The 27374-nt window shown below is 50.3% G+C and overlaps 1 protein-coding gene across 2 annotated transcripts in view; it reads left to right on the top strand.

Annotated features, from left to right (window-relative positions):
- FAM20A (FAM20A golgi associated secretory pathway pseudokinase) overlaps positions 1-26943 on the top strand; it is a 50788-nt gene extending 23845 nt beyond the window's left edge. Inside the window, exons 1-11 of one of the 2 annotated variants that reach the window (XM_005656933.4) lie at positions 830-1216; positions 12922-13106; positions 13803-13853; positions 15293-15371; positions 20516-20608; positions 21748-21863; positions 22382-22562; positions 23548-23657; positions 24395-24476; positions 24976-25035; positions 26336-26943. In XM_005656933.4, coding sequence (XP_005656990.1) covers positions 1212-1216; positions 12922-13106; positions 13803-13853; positions 15293-15371; positions 20516-20608; positions 21748-21863; positions 22382-22562; positions 23548-23657; positions 24395-24476; positions 24976-25035; positions 26336-26600 — 1227 coding nt within the window. In that variant the 5' untranslated portion in view covers positions 830-1211 and the 3' untranslated portion in view covers positions 26601-26943. Of the gene's footprint in view, positions 1-829; positions 1217-12921; positions 13107-13802; positions 13854-15292; positions 15372-20515; positions 20609-21747; positions 21864-22381; positions 22563-23547; positions 23658-24394; positions 24477-24975; positions 25036-26335 lie in introns of those variants that run through there. The other variant, XM_021066715.2, reaches the window with a different exon arrangement.
- The last annotated feature ends 431 nt before the right edge of the window (positions 26944-27374 follow it).

Genomic DNA, 27374 nt, shown 5'->3' on the forward strand with positions numbered 1-27374 from the left:
CCCCGCCCCGCCGCCAAGTTTTGATACTGGTTGGTGTTTTGGCGTCTGATGGAGTTTTTGCAGAAGGAGAAGTGTGCAGGCATCTAAGGATCAGTTATTTATAGCACATTTACTGCATGGAGAGCACTTTGTCAAATGCTGAGGAAGATGCCAAAGAAATCTTAGGCAGGTTTTTAAGAAATGTAGAGCTTCGTTGGGAAGAAAGCACGGGGCTATGAAATCTTTCACTGTTGCTCCATCTCTCTCCCGATGCTCGAGCGCAATGACCACTAAACTAGTTTCCAACAGAGAACTGTGTCTGCGTGCCTGACAGCCCTATTCCCAGCTCCCTCCAACTGTTCAGGACCCCAGGGGCAGGTGGCCAGGGCACCATGAACCTCCGCAGATCATCCATCCTAAGCCAGGTGGTGGGGTCCAGGGTGCCCCATCATACCTCCCCATCTGGAGCAGCATCTCCTAGAAATGCCCAGGAATGAACAGCTCCAGAAAATGAGCAGGGGGTCAACCAATTAGACACTAATGAATGGATTATCACCAAATTCCTTCCCAAGGGACCTCGGGGTGAGCTCTTACAGCAGAGAGCATGCCGTTTCTCCTGACAGCTTCATAACCAGTGACCGTAGCAAAATACAAATTTGAAGGCATGCTGTTTAAATAGCTGTGCTCAAGAGGGCTTGGCATCCTCGCTTTTGGCAGAGAACTGGTGTCCAGATGCCAAAGAGACTAGTTATTTCAGCCGAAAGGACGGAAGTTAATTCCCCAGCATCAGTCCAGTCTGTGCTGACGCAGGAGAACTGGGAAATTTAAGAGATGATACAGTTAGAAATCAGGAAGGACGGCAGGCAGGATTTCTAGAAACTTCAGCGTGATAGCAAACATACGCTATGCAAAAAGCACGCCCGTCAACTCCTCTTGAGTGAGCCTGAGATTCCCATTAAGTGTCTTTCCAGAAAAAGACAGAGAAGTTCTTACAGAGCTGCGCCCTCACTGTGGGTGAGATAAGGAACACATTCATTCACGCCACAAAGATTTATTGAGTCTCTGTTACTTATGGCAAGAACAATAGAAGAAATAGCACAATAGAAGAAATAGAAGGAGTGAGAGAGATGAGTGTTTTCAGTTGGAGAATTGGAAAGGCTTCAGAGAAGACGGTCCCTGAGAGTCTGGCCCTGAAGATGGAGACGTAAAAGACCTGCCAAAGGAAGACGAGCATGAGGTAGGGAGGAGAGGCTGGGAGCTTAGGAAGGAGGGTTCTGGTGGGAAAAGGCTAGAAAGCGTCAGAAGGCTCTAGGAGTAGGAGATGCTAGAGTCAGGAGTTTGGAGCAGATTCCACGGGCAGCGAGGGCAGAGCGGAGGATTTTGCAGGAGGAAGACATATGCTTGGAGCTGTGCTTTGGAGGTACTTTTGGCAGGGATCAGGGCCCAGAGTGGAGAGGGGGCCGAATGAATGTGAATACCACTTGTGAACCTCCAGTAAGAGATTATTCTGGGCTCCAGGTCAGGGGTGAGGGGTAAGTGGGCACAGGCAGCAAGAGGGAAAAAAAAAAAAGGAAAATTTTAGAGGTTGTGGAGGTGAAACGACATGTTTTAAAAAGGCTTTGGAGGGTGCAGGAGTCAAAGAGATTTGCATTTTGCAGCCGGGTAACCTTGGAGTGAACAGTTTGCTCCTTAGTTTTGGAGAAGAGTTGATGCAGGCCTCGAGGTCCCCTCCTGAGACAGCCCCGGCCTCTCCACTTTCGGCCCCCGGGGAGTCCTAGTGGGTGATATTTGCATGGCCTGGGGCCAAAATTCTCCCCCAAGGGCCTGACCCACAAGAACGCTGTAAATAGAATGGTGGCATCTACACCTTGTAACCAAGTGAGAGGAGGGGGTCAGTCCTGTCACTTCTATTTCCACCAGACAAGTGGAAGAGCGGTGTGGAGGCCGTTTTTCGGACTCAAAGCCCCGGGGTCAGTGACTAGGGGCGTGGGGGCCCCCTCACGCCTCTGCGAGCCTCCCTCATCCTCCCTGGACCCTCTGAGTCACAGCTGGCTCCCCTCCCCGCCAGCTGTGTTCACAGCACCTGTCTCATTAGCGCCGCGCCCCAGGGGCTCCGCCCTCAGGATCCCAGGAGGGACCGGGGACGCTGGGGTCCAGTCCACATCCTGCACACGCCCCAGAAGAAGACCCCACTTATCCCGCTGGGAGCAGCTGAGGTGCCCAGCTCCAGGCTTCCCACCCCTCCCCGACGCCAGCAGATGCGCCCCCCGCTCCATGTCCCAAGACCTACCTGAACCTTCAAAAGATGGAGAAAGCATTTTTCCCCAGTGCCTCAAAGATAACGTGACTACCGCTTACTGAGCACCCGGCGAGGCTGAAGACAAGCTTTGGCATGACCCCCAGGTCCCTTGGCTGATCCGCCACCTCGCAGACGTGCCCAGGCGGGAGAAGGACAGCGTCCAGGGCAGCGGTATGACTGGGTGTCGCTCTCCTGCTGACGCGGTGTCCCGAGGGATTTTGCTCTGCCTTGCAGAGCTGGTGGTTTTTGAGCACTTATTATCTAGCGGACCGCTAGTCTTTATCAGCAGTGATAATATTTAAAAGTAGCACCTACTCTGCTGTTGGAAGTTTCTATACGTAATTCTTTTTTTTAATTGCAGTATAGGGAGTTCCCGTCGTGGTGCAGTGGTTAACGAATCCGACTAGGAACCATGAGGTTGCAGGTTCGATCCCTGGCCTTGCTCAGTGGGTTAACGATCCAGCGTTGCCGTGAGCTGTGGTGTAGGTCACAGACGTGGCTCGGATCCCTGCGTTGCTGTGGCTCTGGCATAGGCTGGCAGCTACAGCTCTGATTAGACCCCTAGCCTGGGAACCTCCATATACCGCAGGAGCGGCCCAAGAAATGGCAAAAAGACAAAAAAAAAAGTAAAAATAAAAAAAAATAATTGCAGTATAGTTGCTTTACAATATTGTGTCAATTTCTGCTGTATGGCAAAGTGGTTCAGTTATACATACATATATACGTATACACATACATTCTTTTTAAATATTCTTTTCCATTATGGTTTGTCATAGGACATGGAATATGCATAGGACATTGCACATATGTGCTACGCAGTAAGATCTTCTTGGTCGCCCCTCTGTGTATTAGAACTTATAGCAACTACCCCCAGCCTTCCATTCAATCCCTCCCCACGGCAACCACCAAACACTTAAATTCTTCAGACATAGAGTAAGGTAGGCGTCAGTATCCCCATTTTCTGCAGTTCATTAACCAAGACTCAGGAGGCTTGAACTACTTTTTTAAGGCCATGGTGTCCTCAGTCTTTTCATTTGCCAGTTGGAGATTTGGAGGATACATACCTCATGGGGTGGTTGTAGGTTCACCTGAGATACCGTGTGTGTGTGGCCGTGGCACCTAGCCCGGTTCTCAAGGTCATCCCGCTGGTACGAGGCAGGACCGGGTCTCTGTGACACAGAACTCTGTTTTCCTATGACTGCCCTCCCAGTTCGTTTTTGCTCAGCTTCAGCATGTCTGTTAACGTCTGCCTTCTTTGGCATGCTCGCCTCAGCCCTGTAAGGGATGGAGCTTTGTCCTTGCCATCCGTGTCACCCAAACCAGGCCTTGCGGTTTGCTTTCGTGCTGTTTATTCTCTTTGTGGGAGAGTCAAGGAAATGTTTGTGCTGGAGGTGGGGGCATTCGAGGTGGTCCTTGTAGGCGTTCTCCAGGTGAAGACGCCCCTGCAATGGACTGAGGTCTTGCAGGCATGCCAAGGAAGAGATTTAAGGTGGGTTAAAAAAAAAATACGAAAAAGCTTTCCTTTAGTCTGGCAATAAACAAAGGCTTAATTAGCCATTGCATGATCATGAAGATTATTGAGAGGAGTTCCCGTAGTGGCGCAGTGATGAACGAATCCGACTAGGAACCATGAGGTTGCGGGTTTGGTCCCTGCCCTTGCTCAGTGGGTTAACGATCCGGCGTTGCCGTGAGCTGTGGTGTAGGTTGCAGACGCGGCTCGGATCCTGCGTTGCTGTGGCTCTGGTGTAGGCCGGCAGCTACAGCTCCGATTCGACCCCTAGCCTGGGAAACTCCATATGCCTCAGAAGCGGCCCAAAGAAAATAGCAAAAAAAAAAAAAGATTATTGAGAAAGGCCCTATCACGTTGACTCTCATGAGGACGAGATTGGGTTTTTTATGTCCCTGGTAATGGTGGACATGGGGAGCCGGCTTCACGGTCCTGCTTGGAGCCGGATGGGATGGTCCAGCTCCCTCCGCCCATGGTGTGCGTGGTTGTGCAGAGGGGGAGCTGACACCCTCACCCCAAACCAGCGCAGGCATGCGACCCATCAGGCGTGAGATCTTTCAAAGGACACGTGATGGAAACCCACCCAAACCTGCTGCAGGAAGCGGACATGTCACGTTCAGGGAACAGGGATGTGCCAGCCTGATGGCTGCATCCAGTATGCAGACGATGCCATGCGACCGCCTTGTACCCGCTGGTCTTGTCGCTCATCTTTCGGTTCTGTTTCCTCAGCGGTGACCATGTCAGGCAGGCTTTCTGGCCACCGGTGGCTCTTCCCTACTGTCTCCCAAAAGCTGAGAATCGCAGAGAAAGAGCCCTTCTCCAGCAGCCCCTGCAAAGTCTTCGGTCCTTCTTAAACTGGCACCGCTGGGGTCGCTTGTACACGCCCGAATTCACCCCAGAGGCCAAGACAACGGCCCATTCTGATGGGAAACTGTCCCGAAGAACAAGGAGGGTTTGTTCGCCAGGTCAAGGGGGGCTGGAAAAAAAAGTGACCAAGAGGGGCATGAGATGGGGAGAGAAGGGGAGGCGTGAGGGAGGAATATGCAAAAGGCAGATTGTGACCCTGGCTCTGGCCAGCTGACCAGAGAGCCACGTGTCCCAGCTAACAGTAAATGCGAACATTTTAAAGAGCAATCCATCCTCTTGCTGAAGTTACACTCCATTTGCCACATCTGTTTTTCTATTCGGGTGCTGCAGCCCTGACTGTTGTTGTAGCTGGAACCCATCAGCCATCAGCTCCACTTCAGAAAACGCCACCTCTTGCCCAGCCCTGCTTCCCAACCCAGCCCAGCCAGAATAATTGTCTCTCTTTCCCCTCACTTCTTGTCTGTGCTGCTCTAGTTCGAGGTGATAACCCCAGCTCAGGACTTTGCAACCTTCCCATCAGACTCCCAAGAGAGTCGAACAGTCCCGGATGTTAGCCTCAGTGTGGCCTTGGGAACTAGACAGGCCCGCCTAGCTCTTCAAATAAAAATATATGTTGGGGGAGTTCCCTGGTGGTGCAGTGGGTAAAGGATCTGGCATTGTCGCTGCAGCAGCTGCAGTCACTGCTACAGTGTGGATTCGATCCCTGGCCCGGGAACTTCCATGTGCCTCGGGCATGGCCCCCAAAATTAATTCATTCAGTTCAATTAAAATAAACGTTCATAAAGTAAGGGGAAGGAGGCAGGAGGCCTGCAGACCTGGTAAACTGCTAGGGCTGAAGCAGTTTAACATGAGACACTTCATATGATGACCCCAATAGTTCGAGTCTTCCCCACCCCCAGCGGGAGGGCTGCCTGCCCAGAACCCTGACCTGGAGCAGGTCCTTGCCATTTTTCTCTCTTCTGCTCTCAGAGAACAGTCTTCAAATACTCGTGTTCTCTTGCCCTGCCTTTTCTCCCCTGTGCCTATGCCCTTCCCCAGAGCAAAGTGGGTAGGGAGGGTGCCTTTATATTATCCTGCATCAACCCAGATCACATCTGCATTTGCACCGGGCCAAGAACACCAATTGGCTGCTATTTTGTTGCTGTTGCTATTGTCTTCCCAACTTTATTGATGTATAAGGGACACAAACTGTGTGTATGGAAGGCACACAAAATAAGATTTTGACACACCGATGCCCGATGAAATAATGGCCATCCTGAGCATTTGTGTGCCCACCGCCTCACATGGTTACCGTGTGTGTGTGTGTGTGTGTGTGTGTGTGTGTGTGTGTGTGTGTGTGTGGAGGGCCTGGGTGAGTGGGGTAAGTATACTTTAGATCTCCTACTCTTCTAGCTGATTTCAAGTATACAATACAGTATTGTTTCTTTTAATTGAATCTTTATTTTTTATTGAGATAAAGTTGTTTTTCAATGTGTTAGTTTCAGGTGTACCACTAAGGGATTCAGATATATATATACACACACACATTATATATATGTGTGTGTATATACATTATACACGTATATGTGTATGTGTGTATCCATATGTTTTCAGATTCTTTTCCCGTATAGGTTATTACGGAAAATCAAGTACAGTTCCCTGTGCTATACAGTAGGTCCTTGTTGATTATCAATTTTATATATAGTAGTGTATGTCTATATTGATTAACTGCAGTCACCACGCTGTACATTAGACCCCCCAGAATTGAGTAATCTTGCATAACTAAAGCTTCGTACCCTTTAATCAACATCCCCTGCTCCTCGCCCTCCCTCCAGCCCCTGGCAACCACTCATCTAGTCTCTGCTTCTACAAGTTTGATTATTTTAGATCCACGTATAAGTGAGACACGGTATTTGTCTCTCTGTGTCTGGCTTGTTTCTCTTAGCATTATGTCCTCTGGGTTCGTTCAGTTTGTGGCAAATGGCAGGAGTTCCTTCTTTTTGAAAGCTGAATAATATTCCATTGTGTGTGTATGGATACACCACAGCTTCTTTACCCTTTCATCTGTTAACAGACACGGAGGTTGCTATTGTGAATAACGCAACAATGAACATGACAGTGCAAACATTTCTTCAAGAGACTGGTTTTGGGGTTCCCATTGTAGCTCAGTGGTTAACGAACCCGACTAGGATCAGTGAGGACGCAGGTTTGGTCCCTGGCCTTGCTTACTGAGTATCTGGATTTCTGTGAGCTGTGGTGTAGGTCACAGACAAGGTTCGGATCCCAAGTTGCTGTGTAGCTACAGCTCCAATTCAACCCCTAGCCTGGGAACCTCCATATATCTCGGTTTCAGCCCTAAAAAGACAAAAAAAAAAAAAAAAAAAGATACTGGTTTCATTTCCTTTGGATATATACCCAGCCCCGTAGGATATTTTTTCATCGAAATAAACATGTTTTTTAAGAAAAGAGATTACACATTTTGGTCAAAATCTGGCTTTCTAGCCTCTTTTGAAAACTAGATGATTTCCTGATGAAATGTAAGTTTCATGAGGACAGACTTTGTTTCATTCGCAGCCTGAGCTCCAGAGGTTGATCAGGGCCTAGCAGTCAGTGAACATTTGCTGAATGAATGAACTGTCCCCCTTCAGATCGGGGCTGTGTTCTCCAATGTCCCACACTCCGCACTATTGCTTATTGCCTTCAGCCTTCGTTCTTCCCTCATTTGTGCTGCCTGCCTGGTTTCCTTAGGCATTTAAAATCCACAGTCCCTCTCACCATGATAGTTCTGCAGCCTGGTATTCTTTTGAGCAACCCTGGAGAACTCAGAAATGTGAGTTCCATCCTGAAGCTGATTAAACGCTTCAATAAGAAAATAAAACCCTAAAATTTATATAAGTCGTTTTCTAGACTTAAGGAAAAAATATTACTTAAGGACAATTTTTAAAATAACATAGGCTTCAAATGAGACGTTTAACGTTTCAGCCTCCCAGAAACACTATCAGTTTTTTACCGCTGTGTAACCAATTGCCATACATTAGACTTGAAACAACATCCAGTGTGTCCTGTGGGTGAGAAGTCGGGCATGCTGTGACTCGTTCTCCGGTGTCAGAAATAAGAAGGAAACAGATCAGCATAACCAAGATCACAAGTGGATTCACACTCGTGGCCTCTCGAGGGTTTCGCAAGACTGAAATCCATGTGTCAGCCGGCCGGGCTGCATTCTCCCTGAAGCTCAGGGGTCTGCTCACAAGCTTACCCCTGTGTCAACGGAAAATTCAGCTCCTTGCAGTTGCAGGACTGCGGCCCCCACTTCCTTGCTGGCTGTCAGCCAGGAGCCACTCTCAGCATCTTATGCAACAACCCAATCTTTGCACAGCACCCACCGCCCCATCTTCAGAGCCAGCAGTGGCGCATCAGATCCTTCTAAGGCTCTGAATTGTTCTGCCTCTCCTTCTGCTCCCAGCTAGAAGACTCTGCTTTTAAGAGTCATGTGACTACCTTAGGGCTTGCTGGTTAATTTCCTCATCTCAGGTCAACTGTGCCAGGCAACATAAAATACTGGGAGTGATAGTTCATGTTCACAGGTTCTAGGAATGAGGGTATGGAATTTTGAAGGCCAGTCTTAGAATTCTGCCCATCACTAACTCGCCTATTTTCTCAGAGATATGTGATGTGGTTTCCCCCACATGTGTTCATTACCTGGCTACACTAATAGAAAGAAGTCACCTACAAGGGGGGTGGTAATTACCCTCTTCTGCTCTGCATTGGGCAATTCATGTTGAGCAATTACACTTCATTGTGGGAGTCAGAAATCAGCGGGAAATGGATCCTCCAAAATCAGGAATGGATTCACACTGTGGCCTGGGAAGGCGGTGAAGGGAAAGCAGAAACTCAACCTGAAGATGGAAACTGCGGTCCCATGACAACCACACTGAAACGTTTAAAAGGTACAATGTAAGAAAGGAATCTGTTCTGCATAAACCCCGGGGATAGAGCCAAGGCTTGTTAATGGAAGCTCTAGAAAGATTTTGGCTCCGTATTGGAAAGTGCTTTCTAACAGAGCTGGCCTGACTGATCGGGCTAGTCTGGGTAGGGTCCACCGCCCTCATTGGAGCTGATCAAGCATAAACAGGAGGGGGAGCAAGTGGGATGGACTAGGACTAGGATTGTGGGGTTAGTAGATGCCACCTATTACATTTAGAACGGATGGGCAGTGGGGTCCTGCTGTACAGCACAGGGACCTGTGTCCATCCTCTTGGGATAGAACAGGAGGGGGCATGATAGGAGAAAAAGAATGTGAATATATGTATGGTTGGGTCACTTTGCTGCACAGCAGAAATTGGCACAACATTGTAAATCAACTATACTTTAATTTAAAAAAATTTAAGAATAAAATAGGCAACTCCTTGATGGGAATGTTATAAGTGATACAAGAGGCTGGATTCAGGAGTTCCCATCGTGGCTGAGTGGTAACAAACCCAACTAGTAGCCATGAGGACACAGGTTTGATCCCTGGCCTCGCTCAGTGGGTTAAGGATCTGGCGTTGCCATGAGCTGTGGTATAGGTCACAGACATGGCTCGGATCCTGTGGTGCTGTGGCTGTGGCGTAGGCCAGCAGGTGCAGCTTTGAGTTGACCCCTAGCCTGGGAACTTAGGGTTCGGCCCTAAAAAGGCAAAAAAAAAAAAAAAAAAAGAAGAAGAAGAAGCCGGGTTCAGTGGCATTTCAGATCCCTTCCAAGCCCAGGTTCCTTACCCAACAGCCTTGGCTTCCTTTACAGATGCTTCTTTGGCCCAAACCTTCCTTTTGTGTCGCCTCGACCTGGTTGGCATGTCCTTGTCCTCGGTCATGATGTTGAGTGTCCCAGCTTGGAATTCATCTTCTCCAAATCTCTCTTTGCAGTTGGATCTTTTCATAACTAAGGCTTCAGTAATAGAAAATAGGAAATGACAGTTGACAGGGAGGGAGAAATGGTTGCCCCAGGAAGATCCATCAGATTGAGCCAGTTTCTCTGGGAATGATCATGGGAATAAGAATCTGGAAAGATGAGTAGCCGGGTGGGCCCTAATCCACTAGGATTGGTGTTCTTATAAGCAAAGGAAGAGGCATCAGGGGTGTGTACCCAAGAGAACAGACCGTGGGTGGAGACAAGAGAGAAGGTGCCACCTGCAAGCTAAGGATAGAGGCCCCAGTAAAAAATAAACCTGGTGACACCTTAATCTTAGGCCTTAATAAATTCCTTTTGTTTGAGCCACCAGTCTGTGGTATTTTGTTTGTTCAGCAGGAGCTGATGGAGACAATAGGTCAGGGATTTTCATTTATTAGCCAAGTAACACAAGGCCTGGGACATACAAAAGCTTTTGCAATGCTTCAAGACCTGAACAAAGAAAATGTATTGGCTCAAAAATGAAAAACAGGGAGTTCCCACTGTGACTCAGCAGAAACAAACCCAAATGATACCCATGAGGGTGAAGGTTTGATCCTTGGCCTCAATCAGTGGGTTAAGGATCTGGCGTTGCCATGAGCTGTGGTCTTAGTCACAGACATGGCTATAGGGTTGAGTGTTGCTGTGGCTGTGGCTGGCAGCTGAAGCTCTGATTCAACCCCTAGCCTAGAAACTTCCATATGCTTCAGGTGTGACCCTAAAAAGAGAAGGAAAAAAAAAAAAACACCCTCCCAAGTCAAAATGAATTAATGTTTCATTAAATGTCTACAGAACAATGAGCCAGTGTTGACTTGGTTATATTCCTAGAGACTTTATTCCACAGATTCAAAATGATAACAGAAAATTTTCAAAAGGGAGAGCAAAAAAAATATATTGAATGTGGGGTGGATCTTAATATGTTAATATATTTGACGTCATGTAAATTGAAGGTCTCCAAAAGTAGGGCACCCAGAGGCCACCGGGGCCCTGGAGCAGGTACCAAGAACACTGGGACCAAAAGCTGCCACACATCCCTTCTTTCACATCCCTTTATAAAACTGAGCCTCTTTCTCAAGACAGATGACGTTCACCCAAGATAGTGTTGTTATTTGAATGTATTCACACAAGGTAAGGTGCGTGACCCCCTAGTTCCGCGCTGGACCAGAGCGCACTTCCCAAACTCTTCCACTAGGGGCAGTGCAGAGGAAAAAAAAAATTCAAAAATAAAACCAGTGCCATTCACTCCACAGAGTCCGGGGAGGTGAAGTCCGAGGTGACCAAGTAACATTTTCTTGGACAACTAGTGTTTTACATTAAAAATAACTGTTTCAAACCATTACATTTAGAATGGGTAAGCAATGAGGTCCTACTATAGAGCACAGGGCACTATATCCAGTCTCTCGAGACAGATGATGATGGAAGACAATATAAGAAAGGGAATATATGGAGTTCCCATCGTGGCTTAGTGGTTAACGAATCCGACTAGGAACCATGAGGTTGTGGGTTCGGTCCCTGGCCTTGCTCAGTGGGTTGACGATCCGGCGTTGCCGTGAGCTGTGGTGTAGGTCACAGACGCAGCTCGGATCTGGCATTGCTGTGGCTGTGGCTGTAGCTGGCGGCTGCAGCTCTGATTAGACCCCAGCCTGGGAACCTCCATATGCCACGGGAGCAGTCCTAGAAAAGGCAAAAAAAAAAAAAAAGAAAAAAAGAAAAGAAAGGGAATGTAAATATATGTATGACTGAGTCACTTTGCTCTACAGCAGAAATTGGCACAACATTGTACTTTAATTTAAAAAAAAAAGGAAAAAAATCAGTGAGTATAGGTTGAGATTAGATTTGCCTAAGAATAAAAGATTTAAAAAGAAAAAAAAATGACTGTTTCATTTTCTCCCCCCAACATGCCTATATTTATTTTAATATATATTTTTTTCTTTTTACGGCCACACCTGTGGCCTATGGAGGTTCCCAGGCCAGGGGTCAAATCCGAGATGCAGCTGCCAGCCTATACCACAGCCACAGCAACTCAGGATCCTAGTCACATCTGCGACCTAGACCACAGCTCGTGGCAATGTGGGATCCTTAAGCCACTGAGCAAGGCCAGGGATTGAACCCGCATCCTCATGGATACTAGTTGGGTTCATTATTGCTGGGCCACAAAGGGAACTCCTGAAAGTAATTTTTAAAACTATTCACCAGTGAGGAGATTGGACACGGCAAGAGTATTGACCACATCTGTGCTGTTATTCACCCCATCCCAGACCTCCCAGGTAGGTGTCACAGTCTGAGACCTATGATGCAATGAACACCCAAACTCTACCCCTATCCTTGCACCTGCCCTCACAATCACCATAGCCTAACTTGGCTTGCTTTCCACATCCGAAGGCTTCCAGCTTTTCACTCCACCATCTCGTTATTCAACCTTCCTCTCTAATCCTTTGATGTCCCTGTCCCTTGCCTGCCTCTCATAGTGTTCATGTTGTCCCCTGTCCAAGAACACACTTCAATCCAAACGCCACCTTTCAGAATCCAGCTGAAATCCACTTTCTCCCATTGGAGTCTTCCTCACATAATCTGACTACTTCATCATATAATCATCTTTCTCTTCTCCAAATTGCTGAGACATTTTCATTGGAACATATGTCTAGCAATTGATTCCCAATTGCCATATATTTTGCTCTGATTATTCCAAAGACATACAACTTGTACCCCAAACTAGACTCTGAGCCTCTATGTGGCCGTGGAATTTTGTTTGTTTGTTTGTTTTTACTTTTTTCTTTTTGCCCCTGCTGAAAAGATTCCTGAGCCGGACAAACAGTACATGGCAAATGAATTCTTCTTTTCTTATGTGACATATTAATTAATCTCACTCAGCTTCCAGTTCTATTTAAAGATCCTGACCCTCCTTCTTTTCATTCTTACCAGTTCCCTTCTCTCTCCGATCTCCTGACTCCGTAGGTCAGGAAATACTGGGAAATACAAGATAGGGACGTTTTCACAGGCAGGTGCCCAGAGAAGCCCAGGACCACTCCCTGAGATCTCAGATAACACGAGGCACCTCATTTTGCTCTTAACTGTGTGTGCTTTTCCTTCACAGTGTTTGTCATGGTTTGTGGTTAGGTATCTGTGCACGTGTGTGTGGCATCGTGTAACTGCCTGTCTGGCTCACTAGATTGTAAGCTCTCAGAGGACAAAGAGAGCATGTGGCTGCGTTGCCCCCTGTGGTATCCTAGGCACAGCATCAAGCCTGGTACATGTGAGGTATTTCATACTCTCCTTGAAAGAATAACGGAGAGTCTGAACAAGGCGCTCTGGCAGGTCCCTCTGTTCCTGTTCCCCCGACTTAAGAAATCTCTTCCTTCTCTTTCAGACGACACAAGATATATAAAGAGCAGCTGAACCTCACTTCCCTGGACCCCCCAGTGCAGTTCCGACTGGAGGCCAGCTGGGTCCAGTTCCACCTGGGAATCAACCGCCATGGACTCTACTCCCGGTCCAGTCCCGTCGTCAGCAAACTTCTCCACGACATGAGGCACTTTCCCACCATCAGTGCTGGTGAGGGTCCCAGGACCAGGCGGGATGGTTTGACTGTCTCCCAGAGAGGCTGGCTAAACCATCTCAGGCTGGACTCCCGGGGGTGGGGGGGGGGAGAGTAAAGGGTTAATCTGACACCCAACAGAATAAGAAGAAAAACGTAGGCATTGATCTTTTCCCCTTTGAAGGAGATTTTAACCACGATCTCATCACGACCCCATAAGGGAGGCATAAGGAGGTGCTCTGTAGCTTAGGGAAAGGGGGTGCTGCCATTCATCGAGTGCTTCTTCAGAACCAGGCAACCCTTTCTTATACAGTGACCCGAGCCATCATCATTGCCATTTTACAGATGGGAAAACTGAGACTCCGAGGGTTTAAGCAACTGGCCGAGGAGCCAATGGTGGCCTGCTGTCTCTAGGTTTGTGCTCTTGAGCACTACGAGAGTCTAAGGGACACACAGAGTGATTCGTAGACACCAACCTAGCATCGATTTCCCAACCAGAGGCTGCTGGAGTGTCCACTGAAAGGCTAGAGGGCATGGGTCCTGGATGGAGCAGCGTGGGAGCCTGCAGACCAGAATGGGGCTCGGGGAGATCCCCTACTGAAGGGTCCAGGGCCCCAGGCTGCCTCACAGCCTCTCTTGGTGTCCGAACCCCAGTCAAGGGCTTTCCGAGGAGCCGGGCTCGACCTTCTCCCTGCTCTTCTCCTCCTTCTCAGATTACAGTCAGGACGAGAAAGCCTTGCTTGGAGCCTGTGACTGCACCCAGAGTAAGTACTCTGGCCCCGCCCAGCCCCTCCCCGGCCCGCCCCCGGCCCGGCACGGAGCCCGCCCATGCCCCGCCCCTTGGCCCCCGCCTCCACCCACCCCCTCACCATCCCTGCCCTGCAATCCCCAGTACCCGGCATCGACGTGAAGGTCCCGTTGGCCACTCCGTGGGGATCCTGGTCTCCTGGAGGAGAATTGAAAAGCATGACTCCCTCTGCCTAGTCAGTGGGAACCCAACGTTTCTCCCCACCACCTACCTGCACAAAAGAAAAGTCGTTTAAGGGGAGCTCTTGTGTGGGACCCTGCTGCTGCGCGTGGGGTCGCGCGTGGGGTCTCACGGCCCAGCATCATTGGCACCATCGAGGCGCTCCTTAGAAATGTAGAATCCCAGTCCCCACCCTGATTTTCTGAATCAGCAGCTGGATTTTAACAAAATCCTCAAGACGTTGGAGCGCGTCTTCAGATTTAAGAAGCAGTGGCACAGGAGGTGTTCTCAGCTCCGCAGCAGGTTAGAGCAGGTTAGAGTCACATGGGGAGCTTTAAAAAGTGCTGCGGCCTTGGCCACCACCTCAGGAGGTTTGAATTCAATTGCCTAGGGTGAGGCTCAGCCATTGGCATTTTAAAAACCCTCCAGGCGATTCTCCCAAAACCAAGGTTGAGACCCACTGGGGTAAAAGATTAACAGAATAAAATAGCTATAGCACAGTCCCCGCCCAGGGTGACTTGCACACTGAGTCTGTCCCTCGGCCCCTGCCAGTCACTGCCAGCTGTGAGTGGCCTCAGCCATTTGCCTCAGCATACTGAACACAGGTCGGAAATTTTGTGTGTCATGACTTGTTGAAAGATGCAAGCTTGTAGGGCCTGGGGTTTCCCTTTTCTTTGGTTTAGCTCCTGCCTTTTGCCGTTTTATAGAAGGCAAAGGCGAGCGAGGCATTGTGCCAGCCTTCACGTGGCTTACGGCAGGGCTAGGACAGGGCCAGGCCAGTGAGGGGCCCGGGACACATGTCGGGAGGCAACACCCCCTGTCAGGGTCGCCCAAAGAGCAGGTGTCCAGTTTTAAATAGGAAGAGGTATCAATGAACGAGTCTAATGTGATGTCACGTAGTCAGAATCTCTAAGGCGCGGTTGAAGCACAGCGAGGAGAGGTTTGTTCTTAGGAAAACATCCTTTGGGATTTTCAGGGCGTGTCCCTTGGAGATACCTGCATTGTTTGCCCCTTTCCCCTAATAGCACAAAAGGTATTATCTTGAGCCCCTGGACACATCCTCCAGGGCCCGACACGATGGAATGTACACTGCGGGCTTTGAAAGGAAAGCCTCGACTTTAGGGTCTCAAGTAAGAGCCAAGAGAAGACATGAGCTGGGTTTATTGAATGAACCCAGGGTCAGAACCCCCGGCTTGGGCCCAGAAGCCTCGTTAACTCCCCCTTCTCCCCCTACAGTCGTGAAACCCAGTGGGGTCCACCTCAAACTGGTCCTGAGGTTCTCGGACTTCGGGAAGGCCATGTTCAAACCCATGAGGTAAGGGACTGCCTTCCTCCCTCCATCCGCGCCCAGCTGCGCCTGCGCGGGGGAGTCGTGCCCAAACATTAATAAAGCGGTCTAAGTCTTTAAGCCAGTCCTTTACAGACTCTCTCTCGGGCGATCTGCCCAGGCGTGTAACGGCTTGGTTGATAATAATTACAAATGGTAAGAGCCAGGTCTTTGCTGGTAAGCCTACATATTTGGCATGAATTGTGTCTCTGGATTATGCACCATGAGTCAGGTCCTGTGTCTACAGATGAGGAACTGAGGCTGGGGGAGGTCAGCTCGCTGCTGCCTCCTAGCGGCAAGCAGTGGAGCCGGGATTCAAAGGCAGGCAGCTGGATCGCTAAATTCACACTCGACCGCATGGTCGAGCCTCACTTTTGTCCAAGGTGGGACCCTCAAAAAGTATCCTAGTATCTTCATAATACTGTTTGTTCTGATTGAAAAACTAGACAATGAAGAAAGGCTACTCGGAAGTCAATTGTGCTTTTTTTTTTTTTTGTCTTTATAGGTCTGCACCTACCGCATATGAAGTTCCCAGGCTAAGGAGTAGAATCGGAGCTGCACCTGCCAGTCTACACCGCAGCCACAGCAACGAAGGATCTGAGCCACATCTGTGACCTACACCACAGCTCACAACAACGCCAGATCCTTAACCCACGGAGCAAGGCCAGGGATGGAACCCCCGTCCTCATGGGTACTGGTCAGACTCTTTACCGCTAAGCCACGACAGGAACGCCATCAATCACAATTCTAAGTTCTATTTTATTCATAACAACAGCAACTACAGGCCCTTAACATTTTGTAGTGTATACACATGGGTGAAATAATACGTGTTCAGTCTTTGGACAGAGATGAGTGTGCATATGGATTCCTGGCCCCCACACGGTCTATGGCCCATAGGTGTGCGTGTCCTGAATCAGGAATGGTCCCCTGGAGATGACACACCCCAGAGAAAATGACCTGGGAAGGGTTCCTGTTACCCGAGTCATGCTTTCTGCCAGAATGCACTGGCTTCTGGTGGAATCCCATCAGGGTGACTTAGGTTCCAAACCTCCCATCAACAGAGACGCCTATTGAAAGCCCAGCAGGTGGCTCTGGTGGTGGAGTGAGCACTGCTGGATAAGGCATCTTAGTCTCTGCACTGTGGCAAAAGCACTTATCAAATACTAAGCGCTTATACACTTAGGCTTGTAAAGTACTAAGGAGAGCTTTGTAAGACATCAGCTGCACATTGGAATGACTCGAAGAGCCTTACAAAAAATCCTGATGCCCCAGTCCCACCCTCAGAGTCCAGTAGGACTGGTCTCAGGGCTCCCTTGTGATCTCAATGCCCAGTCAGCCTTAAAACCACTGCTGTGGATGGAGTTCCCGTCGTGGCTCAGTGGTTAACGAATCCGACTAGGAACCATGAGGTTGTGGGTCCAATCCCTGGCCTTGCTCAGGGGGTTGAGGATCCGGCATTGACGTGAGCTGTGGTGTAGGTCACAGATGCGGCTCGGATCCCACGTTTCTGTGGCTCTGGCGTAGGCTGTCGGCTGCAGCTCCAATTGGACCCCTAGCCTGGGAACCTCCATATGCCACGGGAGCAGCCCTAGAAAAGGCATAAAGACAAAAAAAACAAAAAACAAAAAAAACAAAACAAAAAAAAACCACTGCCATGGAGTTCCCTGGTGGCTCAAGGGGTTAAGGATCCAGTGCTGTCAAGGGTGCAAGCCCAAAAAAAAGAAAAAAGAAAACCCACTGCCATATAAGGAGATCCTCCATTTTTCCATGGAAAATCCAAAACCTGAGTTCGTTGGTCAATTTAAATATGTACCTTTTCAGGAGTTCCCATTGTGGTTCAGCAGGTTAAGAACTGACTAGTATCCATGAGGATGCCGGTTGATCACTGGCCTCCCTCATTGTTAAGCGCCAGCATTGCTGTAAGCTGCAGTGTAGGCTGCAGATGCAGCTCAGGTCCCGAGTTGCTGTGGTTGTGGCGTAGGCCTGGAGCTACAGCTCCAATTCAACCCCTAGGCTGGGAACTTCCATATGCCAGGAGTACGGCCCTAAAAAGACACCTCCTCCCCCCAAAGATACATATATATAACTTTTCATAGATGTACATGAAATGAGGGCATGTCTGCCTCTTTAATTTACCGATGGGAAAAAAAACCTCATCATATGAAACAACACGGAGATCTGGAAATACTGCTTTGTTTCCCCCCGTCTCACATGTCACTTGCCCCCAGTTTTTGCCATTGGTCCTGATCATCAGTAGAGTCAAGTTTAGCGTCAACGTTAAACCAGTGTTGGAGTTCCCATCATGGCGCAGTGGTTAACGAATCCGACTAAGAACCATGAGGTTGCAGGTTCGATCCCTGGCCTTGCTCAGTGGGTTAAGGATCCGGCATTGCCGTGAGCTGTGGTGTAGGTTGCAGACGTGGCTTCAATCCCGAGTTGCTGTGGCCCTGGTGTAGGCCGGCGGCTACAGCTCCAATTCGACCCCTAGCCCGGGAACCTCTGTATGCAGTGGGAGTGGCCCTAGAAAAGACAAAAAAAAAAAAAAAAGTTAAACCAGTGTTAAATTCTACCCCCATGGCCACCACTGTTTTTAACCAGTTGAGTCAGAAAATAAAACCAGCAGTTGAACGAATCTGTCCCAAACAAAATTAAGAAATTGAGAGGCCAGCAATTTGAGACTCTGCAAGGACTTAAATACAGAAAGACTCCCTTTTCTGAGGGACAGTTTGGGGAGGGGATCTCATCTTATATTCAGGCATATATAAGACTAAAAACAAAACCAAACAAACTTGTGTTCCTTTTAAAAGAGAAACAGTGGTGAACACATGTGGCCATCAGCCCAGGTTCCAGAAGCAGGCATGTGATCCTCTGGGCGTCACTCAGCAGAACACAAGAGCCACCAGCGAATTGGGGCCGTTAGAGAGTTTTAAACGATTGTCATGGTTAGTCATGCACGTCTAATGTGTACTCAAAACTGAGCACCACTTAGAGGAAGCGGAAGGAACACTGATGTAGAAACACGAGAGGTTAAAGAGAAGCATAAAAATAATGATAAGTCTGCAGAGTCACCACATTATCACCAGATGCGTGAATTGCATTCTCTGAGCAAAATTCGTATATGGCACAGTAGAACGTCTGTAATTTTTAAAAACTGGAAGCGAAGCTCCCTTTGGGGAAGGAAAAGCTGCTCACACTTAATCTGTCTGGCTTGCAAGAAAGCAGGAGAAGGAACAGCCTAAAACCTCTTTGTCTTGTCAATTACAAACAAAAGGAAAAACTGCTCAAATGAACCTTTTGTTTTCCTGAGTACAATGCAGAAGCTTCCAACATCGGGTCGCAGAAGTCATTTTACCTGTGCTCATGCCATAACACAGAGTTTAATCTGCATTTTATAGAATTTAGTCCCACGCCAAACTATCATTTTAAAATGTATTTCTTGAGAAAGCATGCATTTCTATAAATAATATGAAAAGCATGTGTCCCTTTTTAAAAAAGAGAAGTGGCAACTTATCTTTGGGTAGCATAAATTATGACCATGATTAAAGATGATACTGTTTTTGGTCTTGCCTGCAGCATGCATAAATTCCCGGGCCGGGGATCAAACCAGTGCCATAGCAGCCACCTGAGCCATCGTGGTGGCAACACCGGTTCCTTAACCACCAGGCCACCAGGGAACTCCAAAGATTGTATTTTTAATGTAATAATACAGTCTATACAACGAGAAATACACCATGCTTCTCGTGCTTTGGGAAGTACTAATGTAAAGGAAAAATGATTTTCAAATTTAAAATCACTTCTAAACACGCCACATGAAAATGAGGAAATGACGTTTTAGAAAATTCTAAAGGCCATCCGAGAGACTGTGTATTCTTATGTATAGAATTCAGGAATTAAAACAGGATTAGGGGGCTCACTGGGTTAAGAATCTGGTGCCGTCACTGTTTGTGCCTCTGATTACAGTTGTGGCGGGGGTTCGATCCCTGGCCTGGGAACTTCCATGTACTGACAAAAAAAAAAAAAAAAGAGAGATTAGGACACCTGGACAGCCCTTGCTGGCCTGGACATTCAGCATGCTGATGAGGCAGAGCAGTTAAGGCCTGGGCACGGAAGCCTGTCCTTCCAATGTGGCCGCACCTCTCTTTTAAGAGAGGCCCTGCTTTCGGCAGCCCCTTGCTGAGGTTTCCAGGAGTGGCTGGGGTGTTTTACAAAGCACACATCATCACTGTTCAAATCATGGGTGCTTCTTATTTACAGCGTCCCACAACAGTGCGTTTCTTTACACTGTCATTTGCTTTTGCAGCCCCAGTGCAGCCCCACGCAGTGGGTTATAAAATGATTCCAGGGTCATCCGTCTTCCGAGGATGATGAGCATCAAGACAAGTCAACCTGGGGCTAGAAGCCGGGATGCCCTTAGTTGTTTGAAGTCAAACAATTTTTTTTAATTATTGGGAGGCACCTCTCTGAACAGACACACTCAGCCGGCCCATCCCAAGCAGACACGATGATGCTTTTCAGGAATCCATTAGAGATCTTAAAATGTACATAAATAAATAGCCTCTACATCAGCCTCCCTCAACTCTCTGGCAGGGCCACCCTCATGACCCAGCTGAGGTTCCTCCAGGGGACAGTCGATTCACCCCCACCACGCGAGCACGCAGAGCGTCTCTGCTTTTCAAGTGTCAGTCATAGTAAATTGCATCTCTAGGGCACTTTCCCTTTCATAAAGTCCTGTCTCGTACCCCACCTCCCTTAATCCTTGGCATCTGGGTTTATACTACCTCTGGTCTGTTAGCCAGTCCCCTGTCTTTTGTAGAAAACGGTATTTCTTTCCCCTCAATTACTGGGTTTTTAAAAGAATCAGCCACTGTCACCAAAGCTGCTTGAGTGGGAGGCTTGACCTTGGTGCTGCCTACAGGACAGTGACTTTGCCACAAACCTGGCTCCTCCTGCCCGGCAAGCCTTCTCCAAGCCCAGGGAGCCTCGGCCTTTCCTGATGTGTCATTCCTTCGGCCATGGGTCCATTAAAAGCATGAAAGCACGTTTTCCTTTCCACCTGCTCACGTTCACCAGCTCCCGTCTCAGGCTCCCAGCTGAAGCCTGAGTGCGGGACGTGATGCCTTCTTTTCTTCCAGACAGCAGCGGGATGAAGAGACACCCGAGGACTTCTTCTATTTCATCGACTTTCAGAGACACAACGCTGAGATTGCAGCTTTCCACCTGGACAGGTAGGGTCTGGCCTGGACAGGTAGGAGATGATGCTGACTGCAAAGGGCAGTCCCAGAGGGCACACGGGGAGCCCCGCAGGGGGCCCTGCCTGGCTTTCCTGTGTGATCGTCTCCATGAACCCCAGTGATGCCTTCACACCCAGCATGTCCCATCCAACCCCACGGATTGAAAAGCACAAGGTCTTTTAACATAACTAAAAGAATGACTTAGAAGGAAAACTAACCCTGCCAGGATGCTTGAGCTGCCGATTGAACCTGACGTTTCCCTTTGCTCTAGTTTCCCAATTTGAAACAGAAAGAATGTGCCCACTCCGATTTCTCTGAAGGGTCTCAAGGTGAGACTTGGGACTTAAAAAAAAAAAAAAAAAAAAAAAAAAGGCTCAGGAGTTCCTGTCATGGCTCGGTGGTTAATGAATCCGACTAGGAACCATGAGGTTGCAGGTTCAATCCCTGGCCTTGCTCAGTGGGTTGGGGATCTGGCATTGCCGTGAGCTGTGGTGTAGGTCGCAGACAGAGCTTGGATCTGGCATTGCTGTGACTGTGGTGTAGGCTGGCAGCTACAGCTCTGATTGGACCCCTAGCCTGGGAACCTCCACATGCCACGCGGGTGCAGCCCTAGAAAAGACAAAGACAAAAAAAAAAAAAGAAAGAAAGAAAAAAAAGACAAAAAAAAAAAGGTGAGACCTCAAAGGGGACTTAAAAGGTGAAGGCACAGTCCTAAACTTCCTAGCTCCTCCGGTTTGCCCGTTATTGCTGCCAAAGTGTGGTCTGGGCACTGGCAGCCTGGGCACCCCCAGGAGCTTTTAACACATGTGGAATCTCAGCCCCACCCCGCACCCGGTGACTCAGAGCCTGCATTTGAACAAATCCCAATGACGCATGTGCACACTGAAGCACGAGACGCTCTGACCTAGGACACAGTTTGGATGGTGGGAGGTTCACCCAGGAGGCTGGATGGGATAAAGATTCCTTTCCCACCCCTTCTCCCAGCCGCTTAGATGTGGGCTTGCGTTGGGCACTGGCAGCTCAGCCCTGCAGAGACCCCCCCCCCCCACCTCAGCTGGGTCCGTTCAGGAAGCTCCGTCGGTTTCTAATGGGCGACCAGCCCTCAGCTCTGAACAGGGCTCCCTCTCTTCCAGGATTCTGGACTTCCGACGGGTGCCACCAACAGTGGGGAGACTAGTTAATGTCACCAAGGAAATCCTAGAGGTCACCAAGAATGAAATCCTGCAGAGTGTCTTCTTTGTCTCTCCAGGTAGGGTCCTGGCCAAAGCAACATTCTGGGGTCTAGGAAGGTGGTGGGCCAGAGTGGTCTGCCTCCTGCCAGGACCATCCTCCATCATTGGGTGGGTAGGGCTGCCACCAGACACTCTTAGGCTGGCACACCCGAGCACTCCACGAGATAACGGGGGGTGGGAGATGGTTTACATGAAAGACTAACTAGCCTGTGCGGCCACTGGACTCTAGTGCCAGCCCCCCGGGAACCAGATGCCGTCCATTCAAACAAAGACCTTTCATCACCCCTTTCCATCGATGCAGTGAGGCTGGGTCCCACACTTTCTCTGCTCTGAGACATTTGAACATTGGTACCCAGGATGCTCTGTTTAGTTGCCTTCACAAGCCCCTACATCTGGAAGAGGCAATCTTTTCTTTTTGTCCTGCCTTTTCCCGAGCCCTGAGTGCAGGGTCTCGCCTCCCTCCCAGTGGCTGTCTTGGGGGCAGGAGGATGGCGTGCCCCCTCCTGTCACTGCTCTCTTGTCCTCCACCCTCCAGCCAGCAATGTCTGCTTCTTTGCCAAGTGCCCGTACATGTGCAAGACGGAGTACGCGGTCTGCGGCAACCCGCACCTGCTGGAGGGCTCCCTCTCCGCCTTCCTGCCGTCTCTCAACCTGGCCCCCCGGCTGTCTGTGCCCAACCCCTGGATCCGCTCCTACTCGCTGGCAGGAAAAGAGGAGTGAGTTGGCCCCCTGGCCACAAGGCCAGCCCATGGCCCCTGAGAGTGGCCATGGGCCCTGTGCCCAGGACTTGCCGCTAGGCCGGCTTTGGGGTCCCTAAAGCTGCCTCAGCCCTCCTTTGCCTCATCTCATGTGGATCCTGGGTGTCTGTTCCGTCCCTTTAGTTCATGTATTTCAGTCATAAAGAGCCCCCTGCGTACCAGCTCTAGGTGCTGGGAGAGGACACAGAAACCAAAGACACAGGCTCTTCTTGCAAGAAGCTCCACGGTCCAGGGGAGGTTTGGTCAGACAGTAGCCAGATCATGAAAACGTGGCGGACACCTGCTGTCCTGCAGAGTCGCACACAGGGAGCCCGCAGGAGGGACCCGGGGTCCCTGCCCTGGGAAGCCAGGAGGACCTCGTGGTGGTTCCCTGGGGCCTAGCGCACTCCCTGGCCCAGAGGAGTCCTCCGCTGATCCTAGTCCACTGAGTGCTGGGGTTCATCCACCCAGACACCCTAGTCGTGGAGGGAAGGGAAGTATCCAGGCGGGAACTTCAGGGGGGACCTGGCAGATCCTAAGGGACTCATGAAGGCTGAGGAAGAGCCCACTAGATGAAAGGGACCTGGGGGCTCTCCGTGCAGAGGGACTCATGCGACCGAGCAATGGCAGAGAATGGCTTGCCGGGAACAGCTCAGGAGGCTGCGGGTAGGGACTGCAGGGGAGGCGGGCAAGGGACGGGGAGGGGGCAGCCTCCCCCCTCTGCCCGTCCATCCGGCGCCCAGAAGAGCAGACATAGGATGGGGCCCAGAACCTTCTTAGCACGTGGAGCCTGTAGCTCCCGTGTATCTTTGCCCAGGGTCCTCCTGGATGTAGCCGGCCACCGCGTGCAGGCTAAGGAGCTGCCACCAGCCCCGGGCAGGACCAGGGAGGCAGGGGTGAGGGTCCCCCGACCCCCTGCCATTGTCATGGCTTTTCCAGCTCCGGGCCTCCTTCTGCCCCTCAGGTGGGAGGTCAATCCGCTTTACTGTGACACAGTGAAGCAGGTCTACCCGCACAACAGCAGCAACCGGCTCCTCAACATCATCGACATGGCCATCTTCGACTTCCTGACAGGTGCGTGTCCGCGCGGGGAGCCCCGCAGAAGCGGGCTCTGCGGTCGGGCTGGGGCTCTGGGACCCCCGGCCGCCAGCTACAGCCTGGCCCACGCGGCAGAAGAGCCTCACGCCGTCCACAGGCTCAGACGTGGCAGAGGCCCCAGGGGACAGAACAGGCTCCCTCTCTGGAGGGGACATGGCTCCAAGGGCAGGCACACAGGCCTCGGACTGGAAGCCATCTGTTCCCTTCACCCTCCGAGTGAGCGGACCCGGGGTGGGGGGGTCAGGTGCACAGTGAGAGTGTAGCGGCAGGAGGGCCTAGCAAAGGGACTGCCAAGCCTCTCGGGAACCGGGGGAAGCTCGGGACAAAGACAGGTGTGAAGGCAGCTGTCCCCACGCCTCCACCTAAAGTGGGACAGCAGCCACCCCAGCTCGCGCCCTCCGGGAGGCTCACTCCTCTGCGTTTCTAACGGCGGCAGCTGAGGCGCTGGGGCGAGGAAGGCAAAGCATCCCCAAGGAGCATTAAGAGATCAGCCAGGGGCCGCGGTGGCTGGGAAACGCCTCAGGTTGGCAAACAGCCCACATCAGGGTTGGTTGGTTTGGCGTCCTTCCTGCTCTGCACTTTCACCAGGAACCCTGGGGAAATGACAGCTCGAGGCCTGGGTTCAGCCTCCAGGCTCTGAACGGCTGGCAGGCCCACGCCTCGGGAGAACTCAGAGGTCCTGGCCCTGGCTCCACCGTCTCCCTCCTCCACAGGCAACATGGACCGGCACCACTACGAGATGTTCACCAAATTTGGGGATGATGGGTTCCTTATTCACCTCGACAACGCCAGAGGGTAAGCGCACCTCCTCTCCCGGCCGTACCCCATATGCAGTGGCTCAGGGGGTGCCGGGGCCCCGAGAATGAGGAGCCTCCGCTGTAGTGCCCCCTGCCTCCTGGCCCTCCTTGTTCCGCTCCCTCTGCTCTTGATCTTTGCTGAGTACCACGTGGTTCTCCTCCAGCCTAAGTGAGCATGTGAAAGAGACGGATGTTTTCTGTAATTTTCACTCCGTGGTTCACTCCGGGAGGCAAGCACATGATTCACCCTCAAGGTCTGGCCTTGGCCCCCCGCGGTGTGGGAATCAACGCATGAATGATGGCTTGGTTTTAACATCTTTGGACAGAGGCTTTTGGGACGTGATTGAGAAGGGCTGGCAAGGCGGCTGCGTGATCCCTGGCATCTTTATCCCCAGCTGTGATTCAAGAAAAGGCAGCGGTGGAGGAGGAGGAGGAGATGTGAAGGGGGGAGGAACGTGCTCGCCCCCCCCCCCATGAAAGCCTGTTTCTCCTTCCAGGTTCGGGCGACACTCCCAGGACGAAATCTCCATCCTCTCACCGCTCTCCCAGTGCTGCCGGTGAGCTTTCAGTTCAGGGACAGGTCACAGTTGTGACACTTTGTCCTGCTGGCAACCAAGCTCCCAAGGTCTTAGGCAGTTTTCATTGGTCCAGGGCATGGGTGGGTAGGATGACAGGAATTAACCTCGTTTCTTATCCTACAACTACCGGATTTTCCCCAGCACACCTCACACCCTTTCATCTCTCAGCAGGAGTGACTTCGCATGTCATCTTTCAGACCTTTCCATCGCCAGCTTTAATCTTTAACCCACTCTCATAACCACGCACTCGTGCAGAGCCTCAGTCTCTGATGTGACTCATCGGCCCTCTGCTTTGCCTGGCACGAGCCTAAGTTCATATATATTCCCACTTGATCGCTGTCTCGGCAAAGTCCTGACTGAAGTCCCATCAAGTCACACCAGATTAAAAGGATGTGCTTGGCCCTCCATCTGGCCAGCGCTTCTCCAGAGAGCCTCTAACCCGCTTCCATGCCTCTCTGGTGTTTCAGCCAGGCTGGTAGAAACTGTCTACCTGCTTAGCTGCAGCATCTATGGCTCGTCAGGAATATGGGGTTCACACGGAGCAAAACTGTCTCCATTTCCAGCTGGAAAACTCAAGGGCGGGGCCTGAAGTGACTTTCTTCACTTCCTGGGTTACCTTAAATGTCCCTCCCTCTCTTCGCCTCTCTCTGAGGAGGTCTGGCTAGGAGTTATGACAAAAGTTGGACAGTCAAGCTGCTTACACGTCAGAGTCCAAGTCAGAGTCCTACATAAAAAGAAGTTACAATCCTAAAGTCGAGATTGGGCCTACCCCACTTCCATCCCTGATTTTAGAATCTGACACAGAAAAATATTATAAAGTTGACCAGAAAAATAACTTGGAGTCCAACAGTATCTACAGCTTTTGAGGTGACAAACGTTTTCATCATTTCACCTACTGGAAATTTCTCTCGTTAGCTTTAAATCGCCTTGGAAAGGCAATAGACAGCGCTTCTGTTTTGATTCCCTTAGGAATATCAGGTGCCTGGGTCCAGCCTCACTAGGGTGCAGCATTACAGTTGTTAAGAAGAGTACAAACGGCTCAGCAGGACCAAAAGGCCACTGGACTAAAAGGCCACTGGCAAAGGACTGCAAAATACTGGATGTCACCTTTCGATCATTCCCTTTTCACCTGGTTTTCATAAAATGTGCCTGAGAAGACACTGGGGGAGAAGGCTCTCAGAACGTCAGCGCTCACAGCCGCTTACGGGGAAAGAAGTAAGTTCACAGAGCTTTTTTCTTTACATTTACTTATATGGTTCCTGTGACTTTGTCCTTCCAGCATAAAAAGGAAGACACTTCTGCACCTGCAGCTGCTGGCCCAGGCCGACTACAGACTCAGCGACGTGATGCGGGAGTCGCTGCTGGAGGACCAGCTCACCCCCGTGCTCACAGAGCCCCACCTCCTGGCCCTGGATCGCAGGCTCCAGACCATCCTCAGGACAGTGGAGCGGTGCGTAGAGGCCCACGGAGAGCAGAGCGTCGTAGCCGGCGGCCCCGAGGAACAGCCCGCCCCGGACTCTGGCCGGGCCAACTTGGCAAGCTAGGGGCTGGACGAGTCGGACTTCAGACACTACACCTGGAGCCCGCGGGGGACTCCTGAGGGTGGGCCACTGCTTCCTCATGGCCCCCATGCAGGCTGGGGGTCCTAGGGCAGGAGCTCATGAAGCAGACAGGGCACTGGGATGATTCTAAAAGAGCAAAAGTGGGATCCACTGGACTTTCCTCCTCGGTGCACTGCCTTGGCTTCCTCTTTCCCAGGAAGCTCTGCCTCATCGAGGCCACGGACCACCGGCAGAGCCCACTGGGAAATCTGGATACGGGTCCAGCCAGGCAGCCTAGTTCCCAGGAGAGAACATTAACTGTAACAAATAAAACTAAAGGACATCAGATGGACACCTCCAGATCTTGATTCCATTTACAAGAACAAATTCCCATCCAGATAAAACATCTGGCATCAACACACACACACACACACCCACTCCTAATTGGTAACTTCTAAACTGGTTCAAAGTAGACTTCACACTTTCTATTCATATTCCAATCATGGTGCCCCAATCTGAATACAATAATCCCGACTGACTAGCCAGTCTTAAAGTGATTTCTCAGAAACATTACGAGAGATAAAAATAACATAGGGATTTGCTCAGAAAATCAAAAAAGGGATGTTTCAGTCTGAAGAGTAAACATCAACTGAAAGAACATCAAGTACGTCAGAATTAGCATCCAGGAAAAACAAGGGTGGTCTTGAAGGGGGGGCTGCCTAAGAATGGGTCCAGCGGGTGCACTAAGCCTGGACCAAGGCAGGAGAAGAGCCAGGG

Source organism: Sus scrofa, chromosome 12 (assembly GCF_054392235.1).
Source record: "Sus scrofa isolate SSC_HxYL_T2T_F1_AM1 chromosome 12, Sscrofa_HxYL_maternal_Yorkshire_Landrace_v2.0, whole genome shotgun sequence".
Classification (NCBI taxonomy): domain Eukaryota; kingdom Metazoa; phylum Chordata; class Mammalia; order Artiodactyla; family Suidae; genus Sus; species Sus scrofa.